This window comes from Talaromyces amestolkiae (genome assembly GCF_001896365.1).
Source record: "Talaromyces amestolkiae strain CIB chromosome Unknown scaffold14.1, whole genome shotgun sequence".
NCBI lineage: Eukaryota > Fungi > Ascomycota > Eurotiomycetes > Eurotiales > Trichocomaceae > Talaromyces > Talaromyces amestolkiae.
The window spans coordinates 465,117-482,528 of record NW_024468050.1 but is presented as its reverse complement, the minus strand read 5'-3'; the positions used below and the strand labels follow the sequence as shown (position 1 = coordinate 482,528).

The window sequence follows — 17,412 nt, the reverse complement described above, 5'->3', positions numbered from 1 at the left end:
ACGGAGCAGGATCGAGGCTTGATGGAGTGCCTGTATGGAGAGATCTGGTTAGAGCCCGTTTCCAATTCATTATCCCACAGCGGATCACCTCGATCTTGTGGTGTTGAATATTTCAATCGCAGTCACCATGAAGATATGATGGACGTGTTGCTAGGGTACGTACCTCCCGTAAAAATGATTATAATTATTTGTATCTGTACATGAAAGCAGACAACACTGTTCAGAGGAGAGATGAAGAGGAGGAAGGAAGAGTAAAGGTTCCGATGGAGAAGCTCAACTCTTTCTCAAGCTCCTGGGGTAAGAGGCAAAAAATGTCAACCAAGAGGAGAAACGAGGAAAGAGAATCGAAGAGAAGAGTGGACAAGGGTTAAAAGCCGAATACACTGCTTCAAACCTTATCCGTAAGCGTGATAGTAAGATGAAACTAATCAATTGAAACAATTGAGAGCGCAGTCACAGAGGGGTGGAAGAAAAAGAGAGAAGGTTGAGCTGTGATGGTATCGCCGCGCCCATGTAGGACTAGCGGCAGACCAGCAGATCCCGCCGATTGGATTGACTAGGGCACTCTGTACTAAGCAGGTGCAGGTGGGGGGGGTTCCTTCCCGGGCAGCGATTGTTTGCAGCCCGTCGAAAGAGGCAGGTAGCGGCCCGCTGTCTCCGGGGCCAAGCAAGAAGGACCAACCCCAACTGTTGTTTCCTCTCCTGCTCTGACTGGTCCCAACTCCGGCGCTGTTGGGCAACCCGCCCGGTGGACCTCGCGATTCAACAAAAACACGCTCAATCTTTTTTTTTTCCCTTGAACTCTACATCACATCCAGCACTAACAGCAGCTTGCGAGCTTGCGAGTTGGTTCCGAGCAGTATTTACTATGGTTACTGTTGACATGTTGAGCGATGTGATCTGCAATACCAAGAGTCTCGACTCAATTTCTATCTGTTATCGCGTGATACCAAGTCAATCAACGCACAGTGTAACACAGCGTTCCAACTTTTCAGTCTCGCAATGAACCACACAGAAATACACTGCCATTTCGAATCAAATAGGTCGAAAATGGTGGAGTGGATCATGATGGGTCATKGCAATTGTTCCTCCAAGCTATGCCGTTTCCGCTCTCGTCGAATCGACCGACTCCAACGGAGTAAGGGTTGACCCGCAAACGAAGCCGCCCTTGCATCCCAACCGGCCCTATGGAAGCAGACACTCGAAGACCGAGCGCGACCTTGAAATGATGCTAAAACTCCGACGCTATGTTCCGATTTTATTGTTTATCGGGCGACTTCTTGGCTTCTGTCATCGAGTATCACACCGCGACGCTAAGAGTAATACTCGGCAACGGGTCTCCATTTCCGGCGATCGAAATACCGCTGTCAACACAGGCACCAGGTACGTCGTATGCCTCGAAAACATTCACATGCTTCTATACGTGATCGTCGTCTAGACATGTCAATCATGCTTAACGTGGCAGGGTTCGGCGATAATGTTGTCTAGGCCTGTGCCGATTTACTATAATCGCAAAGATACCGGTCGGTGGTAACAGTGTGTTACATTACATACGTCAATCAATCAGAGCGATCGGACAGATAACAATCATAGGTGAAGATCTGCAGCCTGGACTAAGTAGGTAGCAGTTTGTCCGAAAGAAAGATAGCTATCGGATCGACTCAGACGCCACTTCAGACTCATCTTCAAGGGTGTGAGTTTGTATGTTTCTAATTGGGCAATGTCAGCTATTCCCGGTTCCGATCCCTCCCTCTCATCCCGGGGCTGACTATATAAGACTTCACATCCGGAACTGGAATCCTCTTACTACTCCAAGATACTGTCGCGACAAGTATGAGGTAATCCTACCTCCCCTTTCGATTCTGCTTACTCTGAAAGCGAGAGGGCCAAAACCATGCCCTATCTTGACCCACGGGATACGTATCTCAATTTGAAGATCTACCGCTCGTCGGCGCCATTCGCCATCTATCAAGGTTCAGTACGCCTTGAGGAGATTGCACTATTCCTCTTTCGAGATCTTCTAGAAGATTTGACAAGGGTCAGCGATACGGGCTACGGACTAATAGGCACAGCGCGCGGCTCTAGTGGTTCAGATTGGGGCCGTTCTGTCGCGAATGCCCGAGAGTCGAGACTAGCTAGATAACTCCGCACGGAGTACGGAGTGCTACTGCGACACACCTTGTTACTGTAAGTACGTACGTGCTCCGGACTAATTCTCAAATTCAGTCCAAGAGCTTCCATCGCATTCCTCGCTGCTCAGATCCGGCATATGGATTGGTCGATCTATCTGCAACCAACAATAACTGAGTTCGGTGACAGCGGCCGAATAGGCCGATAACTCAACGATAGTAATCTTATCGGCTGTACCCGTGTAAAGCCCGTAACTGCCAATAACATCACACCGATCAAGTTGATGAAGTGCTCCAATCACGACCACCACCATGAAACGAAGTAGAACATACAATCTTGGTTCAGTATGATCAGCTTCCCAGATTAGACACGTTTGCAGGACTGTTGGGGGCCATTGCTTACTACGTCTGCTTATCGCTTGCTTATCGGACATGATAAGTTTGCTTACTGTTGCTTACTCTTCCTCGCGCATGCAGCTAGCTTCGGTGACCGATAAGATTATAATCTGGACTGCCCCAGTGTCGGCTTGGACTCTAGATCTAATGCACTAACTCGTATATACATACGTACTATACACATACTATACACTCTGTATATGATCTCGAAATTGATTGTTCCATTCTACTTCTGTTCTGGGCCATGTAAACACTTCCAAGTCTAGAAGGTATGGATTCAATTCGTACGTTCATCTCCGTAACTCTAAAAACCCGGTACGTAGCCTTAAAATTCGGCCCCTACATACATATAGTAAGCCTCATGCTGCTCGTAGACATGTATAGTACGACGAACCATGTATACTTTGCGAATGCGTAAGCATAAGCGTTGATGGAGAACTATCAATCAGTTACATCGTCCAAAACTTAAAAAAAAGTTCACGGTCATCAATTCTACATGTGGTGTAATTTCTTAAGCACGGTATATGTGAATAGCACGCCTATACAACCCTATTCTCAGCTGCGTACAAGCCAATTGACGAATGTGAGCCAGACTCAACTATTGAGTCTGTCAAAAGTAAGCAAATAGACGCACCTTTGCATGAATCATGTTTATATAAGTAGATAAAAGGTTGTAAACTAGCTTATCCGTAAGCTACGTACGTGCCCCTGGCCCCCTATCTATAGATGCTGAGCTTGGGCATGTTTATGTATATACATGTAAGTTGATGAGCGACGTCGGCGAGGATGCATAGGTCGATATCTACATATATAGCTAGTGTCAAAGATCATGCACGTTCCGACTGACGAGAACGAGTTACTGGAGAAAGGGTGCATGTCAACTATGTACCCCTTTACATAATCATGTCCAGGTTATATGTGAGGTAGGTGATGAGTATTGATGTCTAGCTTGTGGATCTGCTACCCGCATGCAGGTATGTAACGAGCGTTCGTATACAAGGAATCTAGCCGATGGGGTATGTGTATGCATATGTATATGCCCCCAGATATCCATACCAAGCCCACGGGGCGTATCGGCTGCCACATCCAGTTAAGAGAAATTAGATCGAGCTTATGCATGACCCAGTGCATACTGTATATGTGCCCCATTTTTAGATCTGTGCTAAGCTTGTGTATGACATCTGGAGGTACTTGGCTTGGAAGTAAGCACAACATAATTGCTCCTCCGATGTAAATCTATACAGATATAGAGCTTGAATATAGTCAGCAAGCAAAAGCGCCAGTTCACGAACTCACACTAGATCGATTTGATCATTCGGGTGTCAGATCCGGTGTCTTGAATGACACTTGATGCTTGATGAACTTTCTTCTAAGTGGCTAGAGATACGTCAACTGGTACGCATGCTTGCCTGACTGGATAGATTGTCAGCTCTGCGCATTGCTTATGCTTAGCTAACCTACCCTATTTGATCATCACCAGGCTAATGACAGCGTAAGGGATTTCCTTTTCATTTGTATATATGTTTCGTAACGAACGATCATTCAGGCTGCTTTACTCCGTGTAGGCACCGGGGATGGCCAACCACCGTTGAGGACATGTGGAGTAGACTCGACACTAAGGGCAGGCCTTGACTTCCAAGGTTGTTTTGATATGCTGTAGAAGACCGATTGGACAATGATTATACACTAAAATTAAAATGCCTAGGTATGGACTACATACAACATTATTACATCGAACGATACCACGTGAGCATCACAGCCCTACCCGTCCAACCCCAAAACAAAAAAAAGACAAAGACAAGTACTCAATCATACACACCGACCTTTACTGTCTTCAATAACAAACAGTGGCCGTGACGGTAGGCGGCTCAGAAGTAACAGTGACCAACGGCGTGGTCACCGGCGTCGCCGACGCAGCACAAACACACGCCGTCACCGAGGTGACAGGAGGCGCCGTACAATGCGGGTTTGCAGTCCAAGCCAAGCAAGTAGTCGCAACAGTCTCGTCAAGGGTCTCAGCCTTAACGAGCACAGGGATGACAGCACCAGTACTCAAACTAAAACTGCGATGACCGAGCACACTCAACAACGACCCGATTTCGCCAGAGTGGCTGGTCACAGAGACGAAAAGACTGTCGCTCGCGGGCTCGCAGTCGCTTTCTTCGGCGTTGTTGAGTTCGTTGAAGATTTGGTCGAGCACTTTCTTTGAGCGCACGGCTTGGGAGGCGCTAGTTTCCTCGGTGATGCCGTTCCAATAGTGGTCGTCCTCGGCAAAGCCTTCCTCGATAGTCCATTCGGGGAAGAGGTTGTGGATGTATTTCTTGCTCTGTCGGTTGTCACAGGTGTGGATGCTGATTCCCTCGCGAAGTAGTTCCATAACGGTAGGCTTGAACTCAGCGCTGTTGTGGGGAAGGTTGAGACCTTCGAATGTGATGTTGGCGGTTTGCAAGCAGCGCGTGAGCGGTGAGACGTAGTAGGCGTCGGGGGTGTGAATCTTTTCGTTGTTGATTAGGGTTTGCCAGTAGTTGTGCGCGATTTGGGCTTGGGAGATGCCATTGGGAGTCAAGGCTGCGTCGTGCCAGGTGTTGGTGCTGTTGCCATCCAATTCGGCCCAGTAGCACTGTGTCATGTCAATGTTATGTTCAACCTTGTGCAACAACCTCTCGACTTACGTTCCAAGCAGGCGTTCCGTAGTAGGTCTCAGCCGCATTGTGGTAACCCTCGCCGTGTCTTCCGAAGAAAAAGACCTTGTACTGCACATTATCAGGGGACTCGCGATTCAGACGCTTGACTTCTTGGTAGAACCGCTGCCACTGGGTTTTTCCGAGTGCTTTGCCCTCGCCAGGGTAAGTCTGATTGATCAGGCCAAAATCGTTTTGGTACTATATGTGATTTAGTCAATGACTTCATTCTGTTAATACGGCGCAAATTATTGAGAGTGCATACGTAGACGAAAGTTGAAGCATCGGTAGAAGCCTCATCTTGTAGGAAGTATCCAGTCACAGTGGTGTAGTTGATGTATTTAGCACTGGCGGTTGAAGCAGCGGCCGCAGCCAAGCCGACGAGTGTAGAGAACTTCATCTTGCGCTCGAAGAAAAAAATGTTTGCGTATACAGCAAAATAAAGGAAACAATTCAAGAGGCAGCTCGTTTACATATTTATTTTGTTTACTCGAGGTCACTTGAATACTACGTAACTAAGCATTCACGTGGTTGATTAGGGCTTCTCATAGGTCCGTCCGCGCACCCATGCGACCCACTATTTAATTTATGCTTAATATACGGAAAGTATCGAATTCACGTGGCGCCAAATTTAGAAGTCAAGTTATGTACTTGAATGTAAAAAATAAAAGACACAAAGGGGGAAATATCTCGACTCGAGGTGCTACTTAGAAGACTTAGGCCGAGTGTGCGTAACGGGAGTCTAAGGAAACGACTGGAGGTCATGGGTCTAAGATTTTGTGGCTTCGTCATCGGATTCACAGATTCCCTGAGATATAAACACAGAGACTTAATATGTGTCGTTCCTGGATTGTCCAAAAATAGTCTCAAGATATTTAAGCACATAGTCTCGTCAAGCTGCCTTTTGTTAGATGAACCAAGCCATTTACATCAATAAATCGCTTGATGTGTAGGCGAGCAGTTCCAGTCTATATAATTGTCCAGTCTACCCAGATACTACATGGGTAAATCTGTTCCCAACCGTGTTGGCGTATATTAGATGAAAACATTGAGTCGTGAAAGGGCTAATGGTGTTCTCTAACATCCAATGTTGATAATACTGCGAAGCCTCTCTCAACTTTCTTATCCATCAGAATACTGGCCATTTTCCAAACTTGCTGGACACTGAAGAAATTGATACTTCTATCAATACACCTTCAATGTGAAGCCCCGATTCTCCATGGCCTCAACTATTGCAGCTGAATTCGGTCATTTCATAGATTCAAGTAGCGATCATCGCTTAGCGTGTCAATCAAGTGGGTAAGAATTGATGCATGACAGCAGCTGAAATGAGGGAGGGGATCAATGTGCAAATCAACCTCTTTTGATCTACCTCCAGTCGCCTGGACGCAGCAGTTTTGTCATATTTTGATAACAAATATTCCTGAAACTCGAGACTCATGCTAAAGCAACGAAAACAGGTCCCGTCGTAAATAGATTTGTGAAGTGCTTTAAGGCGCTGACCGTATGGGACAGAGAGCCATTGATAATATCACGAGACTGATTCGAGGGAGTAGCACGAATCAGGAGGAGAATGTTGGCTGAGAATGGCAGTAATCGATTTCTTTTACGAGGATACCACCAAAGCCATTGACCTGGTGGATTGAGATTCGCATCGACTGCGAGGACGAGTTGAAGGAGATAGTACGAAATCGATTTTTCTTCGACAAGAACAGCTTTCACATCTATCTCGAGGGTGGAACTGTTATTTATGTCTTTGAGAGTGACATTTAGAAATAATGATAGACTCATAGGAAAATTCTTGGAACCCCACAAAGACTGTCCATCAGTAAGTTGGAAACGCACATTTTATGAGACTAGAGATGATGTAAGAAAGGTTCTTGATGTTCGTCCGTCTGTGTCCGCAAAGAAATGGTGGTTGCTACTGGAATTTACTCGTAGCTGTGATTTATGGAGGGAACAGGTGCTGCTTGGGGCGCCTGTTTTTGCCATAGATTGATCGATCAGGGGAATGACGATGACACAACAATTCACTTTTATAGTCTTATGTAGAAATTATGTAGCAAGCTTCTTCTCATTTGTGAGTGGTATCAACTTGATTTAAAAGTATTCAATGTATGTTTCATTCGCGCTGGGTATTATCTAAATCAAACCAAGCAATATAACCAAAAGTAATCACAGTGAATCGAAATGTGTTTGTCCTTTGCTCAAAAAACCCAGAGAATCAAAAAAGGTAATCATAATCAAACAGAAAGAAAGGTCATGCTGTGCACAGCGATAGGACTCCGTCGAATGACGAGAGAATATGTAGGTAGGTTTTCTTCCTCATGAGACTGCATTTCCAAGAAGCTCATGAAAAAAAGCTACGATGTGCGCCATGTAGCAGTACTGTACTAATAAGCACGTGCAGCGTAATATGTACTGTACGGTAACGTCAAGTATCCAAGGGGAACCAAAAACTCAGAAACGTTCCTCTTCCTGACCCAATTAGGCAAGCTGTCGAAACGAGTCAATGCACCAATACGCCTGTAATGTACGCCTGTGGTACGATCAAAATCAAAAAGCCGGACCCAAGCCGAAGAGATCAACGTGTGCCGTACTAAGCTTCAGTAAGTCTCGCCGAGATCTTCCAACTTCAGAGGAGCCTCATCGCTGGATTTCGGTGCATGTTTCTGTACATCAATCTTGGATGTTACTCGTCGTGGTGTAGGCAAGGTTGTCGTCTTCTGTCCGATGCTGCCATTTGGTCGCTTTTTCAAACCCCCGGGTGCAGGAATAGACGAACGGAAAGATCCCTGGTCTAGCGTGTCTCGACGCGGAGTAGGAGTTGAAATATCAACGTCTTCTTCGATAAAAGTCATGCCCTTTGCCGGTCCATGATGAGAGTATGAGCTCATCGAAGATCGTGGACGTCGACTCTCTGTCGTTGGGTTGGTCGAATAGTGGCCGAGTGGTGTCCGAGCCCGGTTGACACTTTGCCTGCTATCCGGCCGTGATGGCGCGACAGAGCTAGTGTAATTGCCCGGCCCAATTGAGCTGCGGCTTGAAAAGCTTGTTCGACTGCTTGGTCTACTATCATTTGAACGCCCATATGACTGACGACTTTGCGGAAGGTATGATGAAGGATAACCAGTGGTCTCTCCATCCCGTACAGACGAGCTTGCGCTGCCCGTACTTGTTCGCTTTCGAGAACTCTTGCGCAGGGTGACGGATGACGGTATCGAACTCTGGCCAGCAGCGGATGGTGTTCGAGGCGACATACCGGTCGGTGTCTCCGAAGGAGCAGGCAATCGAGAACGAGCTGAGTGCACTCGTTCCTCGAGTTTTTGCATCTTTCCGATCAAGCCACGAATCTGATACAGCGAACCTGAGCGAGGAATGCCCGACGAACTGAGTCTTGAAGTACTCTGGCGGAAAGACATTGATGGTGTAAAGCCATTAGCCTGGGGAATGGAAGGCGTACGAGTGTGTCTGGCATAGGCTGAGCGAGGAGCTGTCTTTCCAAGTGAGACTCGTGTGCCAGTGAAGCCCCCTTCGGCTCCTTGCTTGCGCACACTGACCGAAGATTCGGAAGCAGTTGGCGAAGGAGGAGTGATAGCATCGGATGTCGCGGACGACACGGACTTTGCGGGAGGAGTGGTCATGGTCGGAGACGATGCGGTGGTTACAGGCGAGTGTTGACCAGGTTCAACATCCCGAGAACTAGGCGCAGTAGGCGTTTCGAACAAAGCGGGTTTGCGACGTCGGTTGAGTTCGTTCTCGGCTTTGCGCAGTTTGTCGTTGATAATATCAGCCTCAATTTTCAAGTCTGAAAGCTCGTCGCGCAGACGCTGAGACTCTATGCGTAACGATTCTCGCTCTTGTTCCCCGTTCTTGATTTCGTCGTCCAAAAGCACCGCTCGCTCGATCGCAATGTTGTATTTAGATTCCAGATCCTCCAGGGACGAGGTTGTATTGCGAGCCTGGCGCTCAAAGTCATCGTTTGCGACTTCAATATCTCGTAGCTTCAGTTGCAGCGCTCTGTTTCCCTCCCGCAGGCTAGTGATTTCCTTCTGCAGGGTGTTCTGAACCGAGCTGGACTCAGCTTTGGCTTGCTTGTACTTGGTCTATGAAACGTAATCAGTTAGCACATAGCCTGATAGTACAAAGGACGTCATATTTACCTTCCATTCCTCCACTTCATATGACAATGTCTCAACCTTTCCCTTCAGATGTCGCTCTCGTTTCTCAGAAGCCTCAATGTCCTTTTCCAACTCAGCCTCCAGTTCCCGACTGGATGCTTGGAATTCGGCGAGTTCAACTTCTAGTTGCTCATATTGTGACTTGTAGTAGGAGAGCTCCTCCGCGTCGCTACTGGCTTTGGTGGCCGCAGGCGTGTTGAAATCAGCGACCGGCATTGTGATGCCGCGGGGAAGTGTAGCAGCCTGATCAAGTCTCGCACATGCAGATGCAATTGTCGGACAGAAATATTTTTCAGCAGTTGTGATCGCAAGACGTGCTTCGGTATGTAGCTTGATTGTAGAGACCTTACTCGGGGTGGTGATGGTGGCTGGGTCTATCTCTGGTTGTCCCCCCTACTAACAGCGGAGGGTGGTTGTTGTTGCCGTTGTGTTGTTGTTTCGAAGTTAGAGAGTCGTAGTCGGGGCAGTCAACCCGTGCCGTGGCGAGGCGAGAGCATTAACTTACCTACTGCTCTGACTGCGGTTGCCCGACTCCGAAGTCGAGGGCGTCGAAGGGGGCTGGCGATGCTGGGTGTGGTTGTTGTGTTGGGTTGTGTTTATGTTGATTGCTCTTGTTGATGCACGGGGGAAGATGATGCGGGAGACCCTCACCGCCAAGGTTGCCGTCCCGTGATTGATTGGCGCTAGTCCTGATCGGTCAACATCTATTAGTTCGTCTCCGTTTACTTTGTACTACTATTATACATATACCGATGTGAAGACATTGGGGCAGAGTTGAGAGACTTGCTCAGTAAGCTTTAAATTTGAGTCAGATCGGACAGAGAATGCAGACGATCGTCCAGTCTATCGAGCCTTGATCTGAATCATGAACACGGTAGTACTAGCATAGAACGCATGGCGAATAGATGAACTGCTCACTACATCGTATTCTCTATGACATTTATAACGGTAAAAATAATCTCATATTATGGCGGGATTCGTTGACTATCTCTATATAGAAGCGATTCGATGGTCACAGCCCGGGAAGGCTTGGTGAAATAAATCGAAACCTTACTTGTAGACTGTTGAATAAGCCAAATGGGTGCGTAGGGCGTTCAATTGAAGAGCAACTCAAGTCATCACTTCCATGTGAAAGTGCTAGTTGTTGCTGTGGTTGTCGTCGATGTTGTGGTTGAGGTTGTCCGTTTAATGTAGTCAGCCCCGATAAGCCTATCCCCAAACAGACTAGCGCGGGTCCTCTCACATGCCAATCTATCTGAGAGCTCCGCCGTGAGTCGTGACCGTAAGGCGATATTCGCTCCATGCCAACGCGCATTGCCAGCGCTTCTGACCCGGTGTTGGCGATCAATACACGTTTCTATCACTTTATAGGGTGAGTTGCTCTGCTCTGTATCTAAACTGTCGCGTACACGCCAGCCCCTTCAGTGCTGCTGGCCCTTACTCGTCGTCCGTGACTGGTCCACTGCTACATCCACGCACGGGCTTTTATCACCTCTAGCATCAAGCTATTATTACCATTGCTGCCACGCACTTGTTTCGACATTCATGTACTTTGTCTATGTAATATATCTGTCATGAAATGCAAAGTCCCGCGAAAGACTCCGTACAGAGTCGGTGCTGACATGATGCTGAACTGGCAATAGACTCGCCGCACAAGTCAGCCTGCAATGGCTACCGACACATCAGATTTGAATCTGGATGCCCCAAGTGACCTCCAAGATATTCCAGATGGCGACATGCAATTGATTCCGCCCCCTGAAGCAACCTATCCAGACAAGTGAGACCCAGCCACCTCAGCTTCATGACATGAATTGAGCTGATTGTCCCCAAGGACAACCCTTTTAGCAGCAGTGCATGCTCACGGCAAGGCACATGGCTATAGAGTCGTTGTCAAGTCTTCCAGTACACCCAACGACAAGAAACCTGGCAGGACGTCAAAGGTCTGGCTTCGCTGTGACCGCGGCGGCCAGTATCGCCCGCGCAATGGACTCACAGAAGAAACGCGGAAGCGAAGACGCACCTCCCGACTGACAGATTGCCCATTCTCCCTTCTCGCGGCTGGTACGCCGGGTTTCTGGACGTTGACTGTCACTGATCCAACGCACAATCATGGTCCGGTGATTGAAAGGCCGCGGCCGGTTATACAAAAGTTTAAGAAAGGCCAGATTGCGGCTCAGCCGTATGATTGGCCTCATGATGCTACTTTTACGCCTTTTACGACTGCACTTGTCATTATTGATATGCAAAAGGATTGTAAGTACTAGTAGGTTGTCGTTTTGCTACGATATACTGACAGGGTTAGTCTGCGCTCCCGGAGGATACCTAGAGTATCAAGGATATGATATTTCTCCCTCACGGGCGATCATCCCAAGATTACAAAACCTATTACAAAGTTTTCGAGCTGCTGGATTCCCCATATACCATACTCGAGAAGGCCACCGCCCAGACCTTTCCACCCTTTCCAGCAGAGAAAATCATCGATCCCGTAACAACCCATCTGCGCTGGGCATCGGCTCCCAAGGACCACTAGGCCGACTCCTAATCCGCGGAGAAGTGGGCCACGACACCATCGACGAACTCTACCCACTACCCGACGAACCAGTCATCGATAAACCGGGTCGCGGCGCATTTGCTCATACAGATTTTGAGTTATTACTCCGCAACAAGGGCGTCCGAAATCTGCTTCTCACAGGCGTAACTACAGATGTCTGCATTTCCACGACGATGCGCGAAGCGAATGATCGAGGCTTTGATTGCGTCGTTGTTGAGGATGCGTGTGCCGCTACCGAGCCATCGCTGCATGCCAGCACCTTGGATTCCATCAAAATGGAAGGTGGCATTTTTGGAGCCGTGACTTCGTCGGAGGATGTGATGCAAGCTCTGGATACGTTCAAGAGTGTCACTGTGAAGAAACTGGCGCCTCAAATTGCGGCTCAGATGGCGACTTAGTTTCAGGAGTTTTCAGTTCATAGGGCGTTTGAAGCAAGCGGGATATTGGTTGGATGTTATGATATGAAACTTATACTATTTTGATTTCGGCTATTTGAGTCACTAAAAGTATGTTTAGCATATCAATCAAGATGTTGATCATGATAATGGGGTATCACATTGTTATCAGAACTATCTACACAAGAATCCAAAAACGCCACGCTTTCTTTTGAATATAAGAAAATAGACAGAACTATAACCACTTCCTCCCCGCCGCCGTAACCTTCCCCCTGAAAACAGGACTCGTAATCGGCATCCCTTGCCTATAGAACGGACTCATCACCGTTTTGACCCAATTTTCATACACCTCCGTCATGAACTGCCGAATCGCTTCCTCGGTCTGAGGGGATGTGGGATTTGCGGCGATGGAGCTAGAGGTTGCGCGTGAAGTAGCTGCTGCGCCGAGGGTGCTGGCGAGGGAGGATGTGGAGGATGCTATTCCGCCTACACCGGCGCTACCGGCTGATGAGGGGAGTTGGGGCGGTTGGTGGAGGAGGATGAAGCGTGTGCCGGAGGGGGTGAGGAAGGCGGATATATAGGATGCGGTTGGGGGGTAGGTGTCGATGTGTTTGAGGTATCTGTTACCATATTAGTTTGAGCATTTGGCTTGAAAGGGGTGGAGTGGGCTTACAGAGCTCCATTAGTCCATTGCGTCTCCTCGATAATATCCAGACTAGCATGCACGATAAATTGATTCATGTATTGCGCGGAATCGGGGGTGCGGAAACGTGCAACTCCATCGCCGCCTGATTTGGAGGTGCCGAATGTCAGGCTGAAGAGGGGGACGTCTGTGGCGGAAAGGATTGTGAAGTAATATGACATGGTGACCTTGAAATTTGGAATTGAGTAGCTGAACGAAATATCGAATTGGAGAAGCGAAGATGTTAGTAGAGCTATCAATGGCGGTTTAAGCTTCATGCCGCGTGGATTTACTGTTTGTATTGTGCCTATCAGCACGTGACTTATCGCGGTGGAGATAAGGATAAGGATGGACCTCCGCGGCTTTTGGCGCAGTCCGACATACTGCATCAGGTTGCGGAATAGAGGACAAGTCATATTTTTGACTTTACAGGCCACCAACCTATTTCTACTTTTGAGTTTCGTGCAGACAGCTCTTACAAGACCGTCTTACAATGCCACCCAAAATTTCTCTGGGCATCAACCTCTCCAAACCGAACAAACTAGCCAAATCATCGCCTTTCGGAGTCCAAAGTAAACCACTAGCAGCTGGTCAAAAGCGCAAAAAAACAGTCTTCGGCGACTCGGATTCTGAGAGCGACCGAGTCGAGCTACAAGCAAATAACAAGCAGAATGGTGCAATCGAAATAACAACATTGGGAGGATTGGGCGACGAGGAAGAGAATAACAAACATGAAGACTTTACGCCACGGAAAGTGGCGCGGACTACTCCTCAACTTGGAGGCGCAAAGCCGGCTTTGAAAGTCAAGTCGTTGAAGAGTAGTATATTCGACGACGAGAATGACGAAGGACAACAACAAGGAGTGAAAGAAACAAAGACCTACGGCCTTCAAAAGCCGGCGGCAGCAGCAGGCCCAACAGAACCGGAATACAAAAATCTCGCAGCCCTACATACAAGCCGAAAACATGCTCAACAAGCCGAAGAAATCGACCCCTCTATATATTCCTACGACGCCGTATACGACACCATCAAAGCGAAACGTGAAAACAAGAAAAAGTCCACCAACGAAGAAGGTGACGAAGGCGAAGGATCCAGTAAATACATGTCCGCTCTGATGCGAACCGCCGAAATCCGGAAACGAGATCAATTGCGCGCGCGGGATAGACTGTTAGCGAAGGAGCGGGAAGCGGAAGGGGATGAGTTTGCAGATAAAGAGAAATTTGTGACGGCCGCGTATAGGGCGCAGCAGGAGGAAGTGAAGCGCATGGAAGAGGAGGAGGCGAGGCGGGAGAAAGAGGAGGAAGAGCGAAGGAGAAGGAATGGGGATTCGGGTATGATGGGATTTTATAGGCAGATGCTGGCGAGGGATGAGGAGTCGCATGGTGAAGTCATGAAGGCGACGGAGGAGGCGGCGAGGAAAGTTGCTGCTGGAGAAGTGGTGGAGAGTGAAGAGCAGCAAGATGCCAAGGAGAAATCGGAGGCGCAGATTGCTGCTGAATTGAATGCAAGAGGGTCTAATATTGTTGTCAACGACGAGGGCCAGATAGTCGATAAACGTCAATTGCTCAGCGCGGGCCTGAATGTTGCGCCTAAACCAAAGGCGAAACTATCAGATGCGGCTCGTGCGGCATCGGTAGTTCGTCCTGGAGCTCGACCCGGTGGACCATCAAGAGAAGTATTCGCTTCTCGAGAGGCCCAACGTGCTCGTCAGACTGAGATGATAGCTGCGCAGCTAGAAGAAAAAGCTAGACAAGAGGAAGAAGCTGACCAGGCGCGGCAGAAAGAATTGGCGGAGAAGACCAAGAGTCGTAAGACAGAGACGGATGTTTCAAGTGCTCGTGAGCGATATCTGGCGAGAAAGAGGGAGAGGGAGGCGGCTCAGAATAAGGGATGATATGTCAGATACGGTCCTAATACAGGGGAAGCTTATAATATACTGCAGTGTACGAGACATGTTTGAATAGTGATAACAATAAATACAGCTCATAATCATAATAATATCATAAATCCATATAAATATAAGACATACCAGGAAAACGCCTCCGTATACCGCCCAGTCTTGATTTGAACGCCTCTCATATCTATATATTTTCTCTTCTTTTCATTTTTCATGTTTGCTCGATTTTGTATCATGCAGTTAATGCAAAGCTGATTCCTAACAGCCCCATGCCTGCAATAGCCGAAAATATGCAAATGTTGGGGTTATGTGTCAAACTTAGACCCTCGCTGAATAGATGAAAGCCTACATAGGTCATGATACCCGCTGTGGCAGCGAACATGCCTCCGTATACACCCCAGGAAGTTCCTTCGGTGACTTCTTTGCCTCGATTGCTGTACCAAATCCAAAGGGCTGCGAGACCGGCGCCGGCTGGTTGGCTGATTCCTCCTAGCAGACTTGCCCAGATGATAGCTTTTGTTCTTGACCGAATGGCCAAGAAGAGAGGAAGAGCAAGAGCAAATCCGTCGGTGATATTGTGAATAAAAAGTGCAATGAAGACAGTCATTCCTAGTGTTGGACTAGCGTGGTTGGTGGCATAGGTAATGAATCCCTCGGGAAGCTTGTGTAGAGCAATAGCCAATGACGTCTGCAGGCCGATAGAAAGAAATGCATTCTGAGGAACGTGATGATGGTGCGGTGAAGAATGGCTCGCATGGTCGTCGAATAGTTTGCCTGCTGACTCCTGGCTTCCAGTGGCAGTCCGTTCTTCGTCTGCCTGTTGAGATGAATGTCGAGATGAGGTAGAACGTTGAACGTCTTGCGAAAAGTAATCGCTCCGTTGCGGCTCGCCGTCTGGTCGATGAATCTCAGTTTCGTCTTGAGCGACAAGCGGCGCGTGTCGAACAGTCAAGGGCGTGTCGGGTTCATCTGCCCGCATCCTTGGCTCTGGCTCACTGACTGCCGGAGATGCCGGCTGTGTCTGATTAATTGAGCCTGTTCCGTCCATCCAAAAGAACGTTTTCCGAGGACCTAGCACTTTTCTACAATCTGTCCCGCAGGTCTGAGAGAAGCCATAGCATGGTCCATTCTCGTCGCAAACATCTTTTGTGATCCTAAGAAATTGCGAGACCCGGCGGCCGAATATTCTCCCGGCGGAACCGCGAGAGAATGTCCGAAATGGAAGTCCGCTCGTGCTTTTCGTACGGAGAGTCTGTATTGGTCGTATGTTGTGGCCAGTGCTAGGAAGGAGAGGTGTCTGCTCGTTTATTTCCGTGATCGGATTATTTTCTTCAGTCGGATGTTTGTGATGGTGATGATAGTGGTGGTATTGCTGATGTTGATGTTGATGTTGATGTTGATGTTCCTCCTCAATACCCTGCTCTATATCACGGTCATGCGATTCATGCGTGTGTGTACAGTCAACGACGTGCGAGGGTATATAACTATGGGCGATGTGCGAGAAGATGCTGATACCGATCACACCCGCTATGAAGAGTCCGATCAAGGTAAACGCAGCGACAGAGTCTGACAGTCCCGATCGAGAGAGATATCTCTTCGCTGTAGGTAGCATACTATATAATGATGAAAATACCTGGAAATCTTAGCGGTCCGACATCAGCAGAGGATAAATTCCATGATTGAAAACCTACCATGACTCCAGCACTCAGGCCCATTGACGATGAAAGAAAGGTGGTATTGGTAGTTATATCGAAGCTTCGAATTCGAAAACATGATCGCAATATAATGTCCACGCAGATGATGCTGGCACCGATAACACAAGCTTATGATGTCGTCAGTACGTTCCAACAGTAACAAGAGCATGTTCCACAGAGCACAGAAAGACGCACCAATACCGGCGACACCACTCATCACCCAGCCCCGGTTGTCATTTGCATCAAGCCCCATGTTGGCCGATGATGTGCGTAGAGGTTTAGCGTAGGGATGTAGGAGGAGAAAGGAAAGAGATCCGGGGAATGTTGCAGCAGATTTAGTATGTACGGCGAATGATGTAAGAGGGTTGCTCTTTCCGCAACGACGCGCCACACACACACACTCACACTCACTCTCTCTCTCACTCTCTGTACCTCTCTTTCTGTTGAAGAGTATTTCAGGTCATGGTGAAAAGCTATGCTTTATAGACATTCGGTGTTGGTTCATGTTATTCAACAGAGGAGAGATGCTCCATACATTTACTCCATTACCAACCCTCACTAGCGGTCGAGCTATCGTCCCCCAAGGTACGCATTCTGATCACAAGGTCGAGACTCGACCGCGCCTTTGTCCAATAAAGGCGTACTGACCGAGCAGGCATTGCCAGGCAACAATGACCGTACGATTTCTATTGTGAAAGTATCCAGACATCTACTCGAAAGCAATATATCTCTAAGATCTGATCAMAAAAGACAAGCCGAGATAAGATGGAGCAAATCCGACAGGTGCAAAATAAGCAGGCGGTGAT

General features: G+C 48.1%; 6 protein-coding genes across 6 annotated transcripts; 2 read left to right on the top strand and 4 right to left on the bottom strand.

Annotated features, from left to right (window-relative positions):
• Positions 1-4,359: 4,359 nt before the first annotated feature.
• BHQ10_007125 (uncharacterized protein) lies at positions 4,360-5,606 on the bottom strand (the record flags this gene model as incomplete). The annotated part of the gene is made up of 3 exons (XM_040879787.1): positions 4,360-5,145; positions 5,198-5,407; positions 5,472-5,606. 3 exons carry the CDS (start codon positions 5,604-5,606, stop codon positions 4,360-4,362), a joined length of 1,131 nt encoding a protein of 376 aa, XP_040735629.1.
• A 2,206-nt stretch (positions 5,607-7,812) lies between these two features.
• BHQ10_007124 (uncharacterized protein) lies at positions 7,813-9,603 on the bottom strand (the record flags this gene model as incomplete). Its single annotated transcript, XM_040879786.1, has 2 exons — positions 7,813-9,312; positions 9,370-9,603. 2 exons carry the CDS (start codon positions 9,601-9,603, stop codon positions 7,813-7,815), a joined length of 1,734 nt encoding a protein of 577 aa, XP_040735628.1.
• Positions 9,604-11,054: 1,451 nt separating this feature from the next.
• Positions 11,055-12,336, top strand: BHQ10_007123 (uncharacterized protein; the record flags this gene model as incomplete). The annotated part of the gene is made up of 3 exons (XM_040879785.1): positions 11,055-11,164; positions 11,219-11,640; positions 11,690-12,336. The coding sequence occupies 3 exons, from the start codon at positions 11,055-11,057 to the stop codon at positions 12,334-12,336; spliced, it is 1,179 nt and encodes a 392-aa protein (XP_040735627.1).
• Positions 12,337-12,568: 232 nt separating this feature from the next.
• BHQ10_007122 (uncharacterized protein) lies at positions 12,569-13,197 on the bottom strand (the record flags this gene model as incomplete). The annotated part of the gene is made up of 2 exons (XM_040879784.1): positions 12,569-12,953; positions 13,007-13,197. 2 exons carry the CDS (start codon positions 13,195-13,197, stop codon positions 12,569-12,571), a joined length of 576 nt encoding a protein of 191 aa, XP_040735626.1.
• A 311-nt stretch (positions 13,198-13,508) lies between these two features.
• Positions 13,509-14,909, top strand: BHQ10_007121 (uncharacterized protein; the record flags this gene model as incomplete). The annotated part of the gene is made up of 1 exon (XM_040879783.1): positions 13,509-14,909. The coding sequence occupies one exon, from the start codon at positions 13,509-13,511 to the stop codon at positions 14,907-14,909; it is 1,401 nt and encodes a 466-aa protein (XP_040735625.1).
• Positions 14,910-15,144: 235 nt separating this feature from the next.
• On the bottom strand, positions 15,145-16,859 carry BHQ10_007120 (uncharacterized protein; the record flags this gene model as incomplete). Its single annotated transcript, XM_040879782.1, has 3 exons — positions 15,145-16,545; positions 16,604-16,734; positions 16,802-16,859. 3 exons carry the CDS (start codon positions 16,857-16,859, stop codon positions 15,145-15,147), a joined length of 1,590 nt encoding a protein of 529 aa, XP_040735624.1.
• Positions 16,860-17,412: the final 553 nt, after the last annotated feature.